The sequence below is a fragment of the Cervus elaphus genome, chromosome 18 (genome assembly GCF_910594005.1).
Source record: "Cervus elaphus chromosome 18, mCerEla1.1, whole genome shotgun sequence".
Classification (NCBI taxonomy): domain Eukaryota; kingdom Metazoa; phylum Chordata; class Mammalia; order Artiodactyla; family Cervidae; genus Cervus; species Cervus elaphus.
The window spans coordinates 99489544-99504026 of NC_057832.1; the positions used below are offsets into that span (position 1 = coordinate 99489544).

General features: G+C 39.5%; 1 protein-coding gene across 6 annotated transcripts in view; it reads left to right on the forward strand.

Annotated features, from left to right (window-relative positions):
* The window catches only part of AHCYL2 (adenosylhomocysteinase like 2), a 178825-nt gene that overhangs the window by 126819 nt on the left and 37523 nt on the right, over positions 1–14483 (forward strand). For 2 of the 6 annotated variants that reach the window (XM_043871889.1, XM_043871891.1), the window contains exons 2-4: positions 4829–4940; positions 12078–12221; positions 12688–12788. In XM_043871889.1, coding sequence (XP_043727824.1) covers positions 4829–4940; positions 12078–12221; positions 12688–12788 — 357 coding nt within the window. Of the gene's footprint in view, positions 1–1145; positions 1443–4828; positions 4941–12077; positions 12222–12687; positions 12789–14483 lie in introns of those variants that run through there. The other 4 variants (XM_043871890.1, XM_043871894.1, XM_043871895.1 and 1 more) reach the window with 3 other exon arrangements.

Genomic DNA, 14483 nt, shown 5'->3' on the forward strand with positions numbered 1-14483 from the left:
TCTTCTGTGGAATATTTTTATGAATTGTAAAGTTGTCGGATTTATTGTGGCATAAAAGTCTCCACCGGAGAAGGCAGTGGCACCCCACTCCAGTACTCTTGCCTGGAAAATCCCATGGACGGAGGAGCCTGGTAGGCTGCAGTCCATGGGGTCGCGAAGAGTCAGACATGACTGAGCGACTTCACTTTCACTTTTCACTTTTATGCATTGGAGAAGGAAATGGCAACCCACTCCAGTGTTCTTGCCTGGAGAATCCCAGGGACGGGGGAGCCTGGTGGGCTGCCGTCTGTGGGGTCGCACAGAGTCGGACACGACTGAAGTGACTTAGCAGCAGCAGCAGCAAAAGTCACCACAAACTGACTCTTGTATTTTCTTCAATTACATGCCCACCACTTCTAACTCCCTGTTTACGTGTACTTGGTTCTTTGTCATCCTGGGCTCCTGGCAGTTCCCTGTTCCCTCTGCTCTGTTTATATCGCTCTCTGACCTAGAAGGGCCACCCCTTCATTTGACTATTTGATATGTAACAAGGTCGCTATGACCCTGGGGGCTCCGAGGAAATAGGAAATTCCCTATTGTAGTTGCACCTTCCATGAAACAGTTTTTGAAAAAGACAAGCAGATCACTGGACACTTAATCAGCAACGATCCTCAGATGGGACTAGAAACCAGATGTCAAAACCTCCATAAAAGGATGCACAGTTAAGAGTAAAGCACTGGTCTGAGGAAGCTGATTTTCCTGGTAAAAGACCTGAAACCAGTGTCCCCAGTCTAACACAAGGACCCAGAGTGTAGGTTAGGGCCTGCTTGAGTACTTGGCTCCATTTTTTTTTTTCTTAACGTTTTTATAAATTCCTCATTGCTTTAGTGGCTCTGCAGTTAATTTTTTTCTAATGAGACTAGGTTAACTAAAGTCATCTGACTTGGAAAAGGAGGAGGTAAGGTTAAAAAGGAACCTAATTAGCAAGTTAATTATAGCAGGCAAAAAAAGTGCACCAGTTATATAAATAAGCTATTGTTATGCGCGTGCAAGTTGGGCCTTGTCAAGGGACTTGTTAAGGTTTAGAGGTCAGAGGATCCGTGTAATTAGGTGTTTAGGGGGAAAAAAAATAATAAAAGCAAAACAGCCACCAGAATTAGGAATGGCTGATGAACCACTAACAGAAATGCCTTATTAAATTGGGCTCTACTGCTGAAGGGGTTGTTGGAGCTGCTTCAGGGTTTCCAGGGAAGGCAAACCCCCCCTCACCACCACCACCACGCACGCACACACACACAAAACTAGCTGGAACCAGAACCAACAGAATTGCTGATGAGGAAAGTTTAAAGGCCTAGCCACAAGGGTCCCTGGACTGGAGAGGTGGCTGTAGGGCTGGTAGTGTTATTATGCTGAGCAGCAAGAAGAAATACATTGTCAATGGCAGCTCTGGGATTAAAGCCCAGGTGAGGCTAAGTTCTTACTTACCAGTCTTGCTGCTGCTATAGCCACTACTGTAAAAGGCCAGTTGCTTTTCCCCTTCTTTCCTGCTTTCGTCCCTTCTTCTGCATAAGGTGAGCTGCTCCTCTCCAGTATCTTTCCCTTCCTTACCTTGAAGCCTGTTGGAATTAGTCAGTCTTCTCTGAAACAGATAAGGAGAGGTCCCGTAAAGGACTTTTTGATTTCAGTTAAGGTAGAAGAGTTAGGGGTAGAATCTACCAGGGTACTCCAACTGGGCTGGGGAGATTACTGTATCACGAGTGAAAAATGTAACGCCACTTTAACTACTGGTGGGAGGTGGGCACCAGGGATGATGGGTTGTCAGTAAAAGATAAGCATTTATTTCTTGGGGAAATTATATAGCTTATTCTATATAAGTGGTTAACTTCTTTCTAATATTCTTCTGTCTTAAAGAAACTTGAGGTCAGTGTCTGATAAGTAACAAGATTTAGAACCCTATGTCTCTGAGTGGAGAAAGCCTACATAGCTTAATGTTTAGTGCCAAAAAATAGCCTAAACTCAAGAATTCTCTGGTGGGCTAATGGGGGCCAGGGGTTAGAGCCTGCACTTCCATTTCAGGGGGCACAGTTTCCATCACTGATCAGGGAATTAAGATCCCATGCAAAGTGTGGCCAAAAAAAAAAAACTGAAATGTGACCTAGGTGGGAGGAAGTACTGTAAATAGTGAGGAGCTTAATATAGGAGAGAACTCAGTTTAAGGAAACTGGTTTGATGATGGTGCAGCTATATGGCTATGTTGTTGGGGTAAATGAGTGTGTGGCTTCTCTGAAGGCTCTTTGGTAAAGACTCTGCCTCCCAGTGCTGGGAGACTCAGGTTCGATCCCTGGGTCAGGAAGATCCCCTGGAATAGGAAATGGCAACCTACTCCAGTATTCTTGCCTGGGAAATCCCATGGATAGAGGAGCCTGGCAGGCTACAATCCATAGGGTCACAAAGACTTGGACATTACTTAGTGACTAAACAACAAATGGATGTGTGCCCATCCTCTCCAATCATACTAAGTTAGAGAATCCTAGAGAAGTAGAGTGGCCCCCTCTAGTGGTGTGTGGGTGGGAGGGGGTGGTATATATCTAGGGCAGGGTCTGTCCCGCTTTTTTAAAAGTAGGCTCTGCTGAAATTAATGACTCATCGTGGCCTTTGGAAAGTCAATGACGACTCATTTTCCTAGATGGGCTTCTAAAAAAGACTAAAGATATATCATTGTCTTGAACAAGGTTGGTGAAATGGAAGCCAGGGTTTTGAGCTTGACTGCTACTCCCGTCCTCATCTTCTTACTCACGTTCCTCCCCTTCCTGACTTTTGTTTTCCCCTTAAAAATTCTTTTAACTTTAGACTTGATTTATGGTTACTTAATATTCAGTCAAGTACAGACTGTGAAGATAGGGTAAGGTTCATTGTTTTGACACAAGGTTGACTGTTATGTCAGGGGTTGTGTCTGAGAATATAAGGGTGAGTAATGTACATAGCTCCTGCCTTTATGGAGCCTGGTTGGTACAATGAGAGAAGTATTTGGGGTTCATGTACATTCCATGGGAGTGCACAGAAAGGGCTCTTTCTCTTTTGGGAATAAATTTCTATTTTAGTAAAATAATTAATTTTGCTATTTTTCATTTTGGGAAATGCTTCCAACCTGGTGAATTTTCCTGTTGCTGTAAACAATTAGCAAACTCTAAAGTACTATGCAGGCTTTATTGGTTGTTAAAGCTATGAACAGCTTCAGGAGATGGTGAAGGACAGGGAAGCCTGGCGCGCTGCAGTCCAAAGAGTCGAAGACCACTGAATGACTGAACAACAATAGCTATGACAGTGCTATGAATTCCCCTAAAAGGCATGCTAATTGGTTTGGCGTCAGTGTGAATACTCAAATGACTCAATAGTTACCTCTAACTGTAGGAAATGTAGCCAATAGTTGTTGCTTTCATGTAAGCAACCATCTTTTTAATCAGGAAAGGCAGAATCAGTTGGCAGATCTTTGATTTTCCCCACCTCTATGCCAGCTGGATCCAGAATAATCTAAGCAGTTATGCAAACATTCAATTAGGGAAATAGAAAAAAAAGATATTTGCTTAATGATACTAACTTTGACTTGTAAAGTGTTATAAAGTATCAGCTGGAACTTCCAACAGTAGGAGAAAGAGATAAAATTGCAAGAAAGTCATTATCAGATATTGTCCAAAATGCAACCTCTGGAGTATTGAGGTTTATACATATTCAGTCTAGTTATCTACTCCTACATCTGTTATAGTTAATAAGTTATCAACCTTGTAGCTTTTAGTTTATTGATACCAAACATTAAAAATAATAAATTAATGTTTACTATACTTATTAGTACTGAAAAGCTAATTGATACATTTTAGAAAGCCTTTGAAAAGCTAAAGTGACTACCTGCAAGAGTTAAGAGAACAGAAAATTTGTAGGGAAGGGAGTTGGGGAGTCAGGGATGAATTGAATCTCCTGCTGAGTTTCACAGTTTACATACATTGTTTTGTATAACCCTGTCTAAAACTTTTGAAATACTTTCATCTTTGTTGTATTTATGAGAAGAATGGGGGTCACAAAACATCTTGATGAACATCACACAGCTAATGAGTGGCATAACCAGGGTTTGACTACAGTTCCAGAACAGTCTGTATGAATAGAAAGCTTTTCTTTTTTTTTTTTCATTATACCGTACTATTTCCTGAGAATCTTAAGGCAGGTCACTTTACCTTTCTTAATCTTATAGTTTCGTATCTTAAAAGGTTGGAATGTGTGTGTCCGCGCTCAGTAGCTTCAGTTGTGTCCTACTCTTCGCAGCCCCATGGACTGTAGACCTCCAGGCTCCTGTGTCCGTCCATGGGATTCTCCAGGCAAGAATACTGGAGGGGGTTGCCATTTCCTACTCCAGGAGATCTTCCCTACCCAGGGATTGAACCCAAGTCTCTGGCGTCTCCTGCTTGGCAGGCGGATTCTATCTGCTGAGCCACCTGGGAAGCCTGAAGATTGGAATAGATAGTCCCAAAGATTCTTTCCAGCTATAATTTTCAGTGAAACTATAGAAAGGATTGCTGAGTATGACTCAACTTTCTAACCATTTATTTTAATGAGAATATCCCATTCTCCCTTTTATCGCAAAAGATACATAGTCAGAGAGTATTTCAAGGATTTAAACTTGATAGAAACAGAGAAGAACGAAAAATCATTTTCTCCAACGACTCTCTTAAGATTCCATATGTGGGTCAGTACAAACAGATCAGCTGTGAGGGAAGGTAAGATCTATAATGCAAGCATTGATTTGCTATCTCAAAATGGATGTTCTTTTCCTTTATGTAACTAGAGTTCTTTTTCTTAGCAGATCCAATTTGCTGACCAGAAGCAAGAATTCAATAAACGTCCCACGAAAATTGGACGTCGCTCTCTGTCTCGCTCGATTTCCCAGTCATCAACTGACAGCTACAGCTCAGGTGAGGACTGAACTGCTCTAGACCCACCTGTGGAGGCTAGTTAAGTATGATCAATGAACCCTCCTGTCTATCTAAGGCTAATTAAGCACAATCAAAGCCTGTGCTCTGGCATAAACACTTTGATTCTCAGTTGAAATTTAGACCAAAATTCTAGGTGGACTCTTTAGGTTTCTCTTGGGGATTCAGGGTGGAGCTTAATAGAGCCATGCCCTTCCAGTTACGACAGAAGAAGGTGATTAAGGAAACTGAGTCTGATTTATTCAGAGGGTGAGGCTGTGTTGCTCACCCTTGACCTTCACTGAGCAGCATGTGTGAACACTTGGGTTTTTTCTACTCTTTGAAAATGAAAGAGGGCTTCTTCATCCTTCCAACTGGGAAATCTTAAATGCCCTGAGAAACAGTGAAATCACTGTAGCTAGTTCAGGTGAGCCCTTCACTTTCTCTTCTAAGCTGTGATATTGTATTGTTTGTTACTCCTTCCTTCCTTGGCAGGGAGTTAATTCCAATACATGGGTCCTAGGCATGAGTTACCATTTAATGCCAGATGAGTATTAATTTGTGAATCCCTTGTCAGCAGTAACCATTTGTGCAGCAGTGCCTAGTATGTGTCTGATCTAATCTGGAGCCATTTTATTTTGCTCTTATGTAGGAATGTGGTAGGAAGCTCAATGTTTGTCCTAGTTACCTCTTCACATTATAAATAGTAATATTCATTAGAAAATTTTCATCGTGACCTAAAATTTTGTTTTTCACACAAATAGGAAAGTAGTATTTGTAAAGTTGAAGAAAGCTTGTTTGAGATGCTGTAACTTTTAGGTTGAGTAAATTGTTATTTACACTCTTAACATTAGCATTTCTTTTTTTGTTTCTCCCCACATAACTGAATAATATAAAGCACAGAATGTAAATCTCTAGGGATTACTGAATTTTGTAACTATTTTATTCTGCTGAAAGAACCAGCAGAATGATAAATAATTAATAAAATAAATTAAATATTTTCAACAGCTGTTGAAAATTCATGAACTAGTTAATAAAACTCTGGAAATTGTAATAATTATGAAAATGTAAATTGTAAATATATGCCTATGAAAATAATATTCTAGGTATGGTCCAAAATAATCTATAATAGGTGTTATTTCCATAAACTCAGTGCTTTTAGAATGAAGCCTAAGATTATGTTTCCTTTTTTTTTGCAGCTGTGTCACACACACACACTGTTACCTTGTCTTGTTTCCACATGAGCAATTGTCAAACCCTTTTAAACAAACTATGGATGGGGCTGCCTATTGCCTTGAGTCTTGGACAGGGAGTTAGGACAGACCTAGTTTCTAGGCTTTGATCAATGTGATTTGTTGTGTGATCTGGGAAAACTCTTGACACCTGCAATGCTCGTAGCAGAGGCAATGGGAAAGTTAAATGAGGTGATACAGAAAAAGCTTCATACTCATCAAATGAAAAGCCAGGAATAACACAATTACTCAATTGCTTTCTAAATATGAGAAGTTATGCAAGTGCATGTCAGTAAGAACTTGGAACCCATTTTCAGCATATGTTATAATTTAATTGACTATAGAAACTAACATAGTTAAACCCCAAAGATTGATCCTTAGCCTTCTTCCCTTCTCTGTTTATTTCTTCTCAGGTGAACTCATTCAGTCTCATAGTTTTAAATAGCACATATTGGTGTTTGATTCTCAAATTTTATCTCTAGCCCAACTCTCTTCTCTGCACACTAGCCCCAGATATTCAAATGCCTGTTCAGTCCTTTCACTTGGATGTTTTACAGGTATCTCAGTCCTCCCATGTCCTAAAAACTGAATTGCTGAGTTCCAGCCTTGCCCCTCTTCAGTCTGTTCTCAATGCTGCAGCCAGATTCATTTTTAAAAGAATAAGTCAGATCGTATCACTTCTTAGCTCAAAACTTTCCAATGGCTTTCCAGTCTCACTCTTTTTTTTTTTTTCCTTTAGCCATGGACTTTATTGTTTGAATATTAACAACTATTATTCTATACTCACATTTTAATTTCTTACAAAACTCTACATTCCACATTGCTAGGTCTCTTCATTCTCTGTTTTATGCCACATTTTCATGAAAAGATATTTCCCTGAATCATAATCTGCCTGATTGTGTGTTTGTTGTTATGGTTGTTGTGGTGTACATGGATCATAGACCCCCAGGCCCTTTTGTCCATGGGGTTCTCGAGGCAAGAATACTGGAGTGGGTTGCCATTTCCTTCTCCATCCAGTCTCACTCTTAAGAGCTAAAGTTCTTACAGTGGCCTACAAGGCCCTATACCATCCACTCTCACATTATATTTCTAAATATCTAATTTTCCAAATTTCCCTCCTCCCCCAACTATTTTTTCACTCCAGTTGTGCTATCCTTCTGTTATTTTGAAACTCTTATTTTCTTATGCCGGGTACTACTCTCCTGCCTTAAGTCCTTTGCACTTACTATTTTCTCTGCCTGGAATGCTCTAAAATACCCTCATTGTGTATCTTGCCTCCTTCAGTTCTTAATCAAAGATCACATTCTTATTGAAGCCTATCCTGGCTACTCTTTTAAAATTGTATAATCACCCCACCGAGTACTCCCGGTCATCAAATTTTCCTTCTCTGTTTTTCTCCATAGCACTTATTATCATATAACATATAATTTATTGTGTCTTTCTTCCCTTACTTGAATATGAGATCCATGAGAGCAGAGATTTTTCTCTTTTGTGTTGTTCTCTTCCCACCGCTTAGAACTGTGTTTGACATGTGAGAGGGGCTCAACAAATAAATACTGGGGAAGGGTGTCCAGAGACATTCTTATCATACTACTTGACATCCCTGTAAAGGAAATAGACCTCTGGTAACCTCCATGTATGTGAAAAGTTAGAAGAAGTTTTATGACATTTAAAAAAAGATACCTTCCTATCCAAAGTACTTGTTTTGCTAAAGACACTTTAAGTCTTACTAAGGTTGTGGCCCACTCTCCCTTCCTAATGATCCTAATATTAAGTTTTATTTAGGAACGCCTTCCAGCCTTTTTCAACTGGGTTCCTCCTGTGAAGTATAGAACATAGAAAAGGATGGTTCATAACTAGTTCCCTTCTAGATGTATAGGAGAGAAGTTTATCCATATATTCAATGGATGCTTCAAGACAGTAGGGCTTAATTCTAGTGGAACCCATGTTGAAATTATTTTATTAAAAAATGACTTCTAAAACTTTCTGTAAGCGCAAAACCCTTTTAAAAGAATGAATAGAAGCGACTTTTCTGGAAAGTCAAATGATTCTCGGTGATGTATTTCTGAAAAAGCTGTCTTTGCAGTGAGTTAATTGGTTAAGGATAAGGAAAGAGGACTAAAGTCCCTTAGTTCATAGTAACTGGTTCTTCTAAAGCTTGAAGTATTTTCAGATTTTTTCCAAATAACAAAGTTTTGTTGCTCTGTATTTTGGTTGCTGACCTGGCTTTTCACATATTTCTAAAGTTATTCATCAGTGAAATCTGCAGCACGTTGACACACAGGTCATTGCTATTATTCAATTACAAAGTGACTAGACTGGACCCAGCAGGAACTTGCCTGATTTAAAATAGTCTAATAGGACTAATTCGACCAGGAGTCTCTTCTTCTCTTGGCAATAACCCACAATATTACAGCTGATGAGAGGAAAGGCTTAATCAGTCTGAGCCATAGAACATATATATGCATGTTCCGTGGGGTCAGTTGTGGATGAGTGATTCACCAAGTTATGTTTTGGTCCTGAGATATCGTGAAACAGAACATCTCATGATAAAGTTATTTTGTACTTTGTATTACTTTTCCACCTAGAAACTGGACCCTTCTTTTGTGATTATCTCATTTATTCATAAGATTCCTCTGATGGGAATTAGGGAAAAGGGAGAGCATGGGAGAGAGAGGATGTGTTATACCTCCTATTTTGCGGTTGGATAAATTGAAAATTGGTCACTTAACCAATTAGAAGTGAAGTAAAAGCTTAGGTCTCAGACCTGTACTTCACTAAGTTGTTATCAGTTGTTCATTTTTAATTAAATTATGACACTGGGCTTCAGAGTGTGTGACAATTACAAATGCTTTAGAAACTGTTTAAGCATGTGTGTACATGTGTGTTGAATTTCTCTAAATTTTCCTAGGAAGAATTTTGAATGATATCTCAACTATTTTCATGAATATGTTACTTTAAATACATTGGCAGAAATGAGTTATAAATTCAAAAAATAAATGTTATGCTAGTTCAGGAATAATCTTTCCACTGTGCTTGCAAAAATAACCCTCTCTGAGTCCAGGTCTGTCAGCCATTTTGCATTCACATATTAGTACAGTCTAGACAACAAAGATCTGTATAAAGGGCTCTTTGAAAACAAATCCATTTTGGCTCAAAGAAAAACAGTGGTTGAACTAACTATAACTTGTTGACAACTGTTAAGAAAAGAAAATACCGTTTTTTTTCTTTTAGAAAAGGGAAATGGTATAATAATTTTTTTCTTTGAGTTGGAAGAAAACAACTTAAGCCAAAAATTTGAGTACTTCTCTGAAAGGAGAATTTCGGAGGTTTTGTTGCTGTTTGGTTGGCTTTTCCCACCTGGCTCATCCTTAAAAGCTGAAGAGGCAAAGGAGAGGAGAGCTATTCTGGATAGAGTAGGACTCCACTCTCAACCTCTATCATCACTGCCAGGCAATCACCTGCTGCTTGGGTAAGTTGATAGATGATGGAAGTAGAAAAAAAGAAACTGCTAAATAATATTGTATATATGTCATTCCTTTCCCATTCAAAATCCTAAAGCTAAATAAGAACCCTGAAAGATTTTATATTTGTTAGTGAATGAAAGCATAAAGAAGCCACCTGCCAGTGCAGGAGACACAAGAGATGCGAGTTTGATCTCTGGGTCAGGAAGATCCCTGGAGTAGAAAATGGCAACCCACTCAGTATTCTTGCCTGGAAAATTCATGGACAGAGAAGCCTGGCAGGCTACAGTCCATGGTATTACAAAGAGTCAGACACAACTGATCATGCACGCACTAGAGAACTAGTGCTTTAAAAATATGTACAAAAGCCAGTAATAATATCAAGTATCATTGACTGCATGCATAATTACTTTATGCCAAGTATTGCAGTAGGCACTTTACTTAGATTATTTTATTTAATCTTCTCAACAAGTTGACTCTGACAAATCATGTCTGCCTATTATATAGTCTTTCTCATAGCACATATTACAACCATGTGGAAAGAACTCTAATTCTGTAATTAGTTATTTCATGTCTGACTCACCTACTAGACTGAAAACCCTGTGAAGGTAAAGACAATCCGTATCCATCTTGTATCTCCAGCACTTAGACTGTGGAGACACAGTAGATGCACAATAAAAATTGAGTGAGTGAGTGACTGAATACATGAATGAATTAGCCACCAGATTCTGTTATCACCTCTGCTTTATATACCCAGAACCAGAGCAAAGCCTCTCTGACTCCAGAACAAATAAAGAGCATAAAAATCATCATGGCTCTGGAAAAGGATTTGACATTTCAGGATGTTGTGAATGTGAACACTTTCTTTCAAAAGCAACTCTTCTATACACTTGGATCAGGATTAGGATGGCTATATTTATCTTTCTTCTCTCAGGGGTCAGAAGCCTGGTTCCCTTAAGCTTCTAACTCATAAGCCATTTCTGAGTATTGATTGGTGAAACAGATGACTGCCCAGGACACTGTTTCTGGGCTTTGTTGCCAAAGGTACTTTGAGCTCTTACTCCCTAGGAGGGAGAACCATAGACTTTGTGTACAGATTAGCTTCTTTCAAGAACAAAAATCCCTTTGGGGATTTACTAATTCCCTCACCTCCCCTGGTGCGCCCATGTTCATTCTTGTTGCTTTGTGTTAGGACTTTGCTCTAGGGCAGTTTTCCAGCTCCAAGAAAGACACTTGGGTCCCTGCTGCCCAAACATTATGTAGCACCATGCTTGATTAACTGGGCAAGGTCAGACTTGCCTTTTCCAGCCCTCCCAGAGATAGACCCTTTGATAAGAAATCCCAGAAATGCCATAATTCTCTGGATATAAGCAGATCAGGCAACCCTAGGAGCTCTGAACTTTTGCAGCTTTCTCCCCATAAAAGTGAAAGAAGTACTTCTTATCTCATTGAGAAATATGTAATGCTTTATATTATATAGACAGTGCTTTATGTCCCCCCACCCCAAAACCTTGAGGACTACTTAGGAAGAAACAATCCTCAGGAACTTAAATGTAAATCAAAGGAAGAAATTGCTTCAAATCATCCAGCCAATGATTAGTAACTACAGAATTCTATGAAGACTGAAAAGACCTCAAACATGGGAAGAGCGATAGCTGCCTGTTAGCCACAGTCAGAAGTCTTAGACCTTCCACCTTCTAGTGTATATTGCTAAATGGCTTAGTCATTAGAGCATTTAATTATACTGAAGGAGGATTCATCTGCTTCTTTGGGAATCTCAAATGCCCAATGCTGGACCCACTAAGGCCAGCAAGAAGGGAGAGCACACTGAATACTTCATTGTCAATGTCTAATTGAGTCTACAGGCATAGTTCAGACTCATCAGAGCCAGTCTTGAAAAAGAAAGCTCTGTTTTGTCAGACAGGTACTTTTTGTGTGGTTCTTAATTATTTTCTCATGGGTTCCTTGTTTTCTAGGTCTTATCTGTTCAGCTACTGTACTAAAACACAAATTACATCAGTGTTTAGGCAGCAAACAGAGAAGGGTAGCTAGGATCCCATAAACCCATAGGTTAATCACCATGATCTTGAATTAAGACTTTGAACCTATTGCTACCATGGAATAGCCTCTTTCTTCATTTTCAAGGACCTGTGCACGTTCTGAAGATAAAGTTAGCCCTAGAGTTTAAGTTAATGCTACCCAGGGGGAATATCTTTGGCAACCTCTCTCAGCTTCCTTTTCTGACCTGTGGATAGCACTTTCCACAGGTGATGACTGGATAGGTGATGACTGAGACAGTTCAGTTCCTCAGTGCCACTTAAGTGCTTCCCAAACAGGTACATTTACAAGGTGCTAATTGCAAAAGAACCTCAGTTCACTCCATGGTTTGGGGTTATGGAGGAAGCCATTTTTTCCCCTGAAGGTATTTTATCCTGTCTTTCCAGCGGCTTCATATACAGATAGCTCTGATGATGAGACCTCTCCTAGAGACAAACAACAAAAGAACTCTAAGGGGAACAGTGACTTCTGTGTCAAGAACATCAAACAGGCAGAATTTGGACGAAGAGAGATTGAAATTGCTGAGCAAGGTAATGAAAGCAACCGCCTTCTTCTTTTTGAGTTGCCTGTGTCTTTTTGTCTATGTTAATTCCCCTTTACATCCTGGGGTCTAGTAGTTTGTGAAATTTCAGTGTGATTTTGAAGGAAACATAACAAAAGAGATATGAGTTCAGAAAACACTGTGGAAAAAAAAAGAAAACACTGTGGAGAGGGAGTAAACTCTAGTGGGTCTACAAGGAACCCCCTTACAAAGAAGAGGGGAGAGAGACTAGATGAGGGGACTGAGATACAGGAATCAAACACTGGAGTATTTACCTCTGAAAATCCCTTATAACAGAAAAATCAGCGTCTTGATCCTTTGAGAAACCTAAAACTAGTATAACAGAGAACCTGATCAGGAAGGGTCTTATCTTAAGAGAGTACCTGTTTTTTTATTTATTCTTTGCCTCTCATCCCCCCCTCTAATATTGCTGTGTATGTATTGGCCCTTTTCAGAAATGCCAGCACTGATGGCTTTGCGGAAGAGAGCTCAAGGAGAGAAACCTTTGGCCGGAGCCAAGATTGTGGGTTGCACACACATCACTGCTCAGACTGCTGTGAGTCCTTTTCCTTTCTCCACGTAACAGTAGTTAATAATAGCCACCAGCTATTGAGGGCCTTGGACCATGCCAAGCATTAGGTTAAAAGCTTAATGAGTGTTAGTTCATTAACCCTCATAATGGCCTTCTAAAAGCACATATTCCTGTTTCCATTTTATAAATGAGGAAGCTGAAGCTCAGGGAGTTGAAGTAATTTGTCCAACATTATACAGCTAGTAAACCACAGAATCAAGATTTAAACTTCAACATATTTGATTCCCAAATATTATTCTTCCTCCACTATTCTCTACTGTTTGCCCTGCCTTCCCTTCCAGTGTCATTTCTAGCCGGCATCTCTGTGTAGGTTCCTTTCAGCTGCAAATAAGAGAAAACCTGATTCAACCTGGATTATGCATAAAGGGGCTCATTGCATTACAAAGCTAGAAGTCCAGCAGCAAGGGGGGCTTTCGGGGAAGGCTTCCAGGGCTCGTTTTACCTGTCTGTGATTCTTCGGGAGCTGCCTTTTCTCTGTGCTCACTTCATCCTCAGGCTGATAGCAAGATGGTGACAACTCTTCAAGCCATCCCAGATGGACACGAAGAGGAAGAAATACCATTTTTTCCTCTCTCCCAAGAGCAAGGAAACCTCTCCCAGAAGTCCTCCAGAACACTCTGTCATGTCATTAAGCAGAACTGGATCACATGCTCATGCCCCACCAGTCCTGGCAGGGAACTGGGGTTACCATGATGGGTTTAGATCCATAATTTTTACCTTTATCAGATTCAATGAACCCCTTTTCATTTAAAAAAAATAGCTTGCAGTGCCCCTGTATTTCTTGAAATGAAATTCAGAGATAACATAGCTAAGTACATGTAATTTAAAAATTTTAAAAAATCTTACTGAAATATGAAAGAAGAATAAAAAGAAAGTAACAGTAAAATAACATATATTTCAGTGTGTAAGTGCTTGGGTACAAGTATAGTCAGATATTTGTACTTATAGCATTATTTGAATGAGTAATATAAATGTATGTAATAGAAATGTGTTGCTGGTTCCAGAGTATCAGAGCAATATTGCCAGATTATATAATTTTCTGAAATTATAAACAACTTTTTGTAAAATTTCTGAATAACAACAACAATAAAAAGTATGTGTTTTCTCTTGATTTTTACATATGTTGCATTCTTGGGAAAACTCTTGCATTCTTGTATTAAAACTACAACCATACTTTTGTTGATATGTAAAGTGGAATAAAGTTCTAAACGCAGATCATTATAAATAGATTTCTCACTCATGTGAACTTTTCATTGGCACATTTGAAAGTTGTACCAGATATGGCATGTGTTTTTGTTTTTGTTTTTTGCTTCTAGGAGACTGTCTGATACTTTCTTTTCTTTTTTAAAAAATATTTATTTATTTATTTATTTGGTTGCAAGGGGTCTTAGTTATGGCACGTGGGATCTTTAGTTGTAGCATGTGGGATCTAGTTCCTTGACCAGGGATCCAACCCTGGCCCCCTGCATCAGGAGCATGGAGTCTTAGACCCTGGACCACCAGGGAAGTCCCTGTTCTACACTTTCAGAATGTCAAGATCCTTGGCCGTACCCACTAAATGTCAGTAAGCCTCCCCTGCCAGTTATTGTGGCAGCCAAGAATGCCCCCATGGTCCACCAGAGTTGCTTTGTTGAGAACCACTGACTTAGAGTCATCATC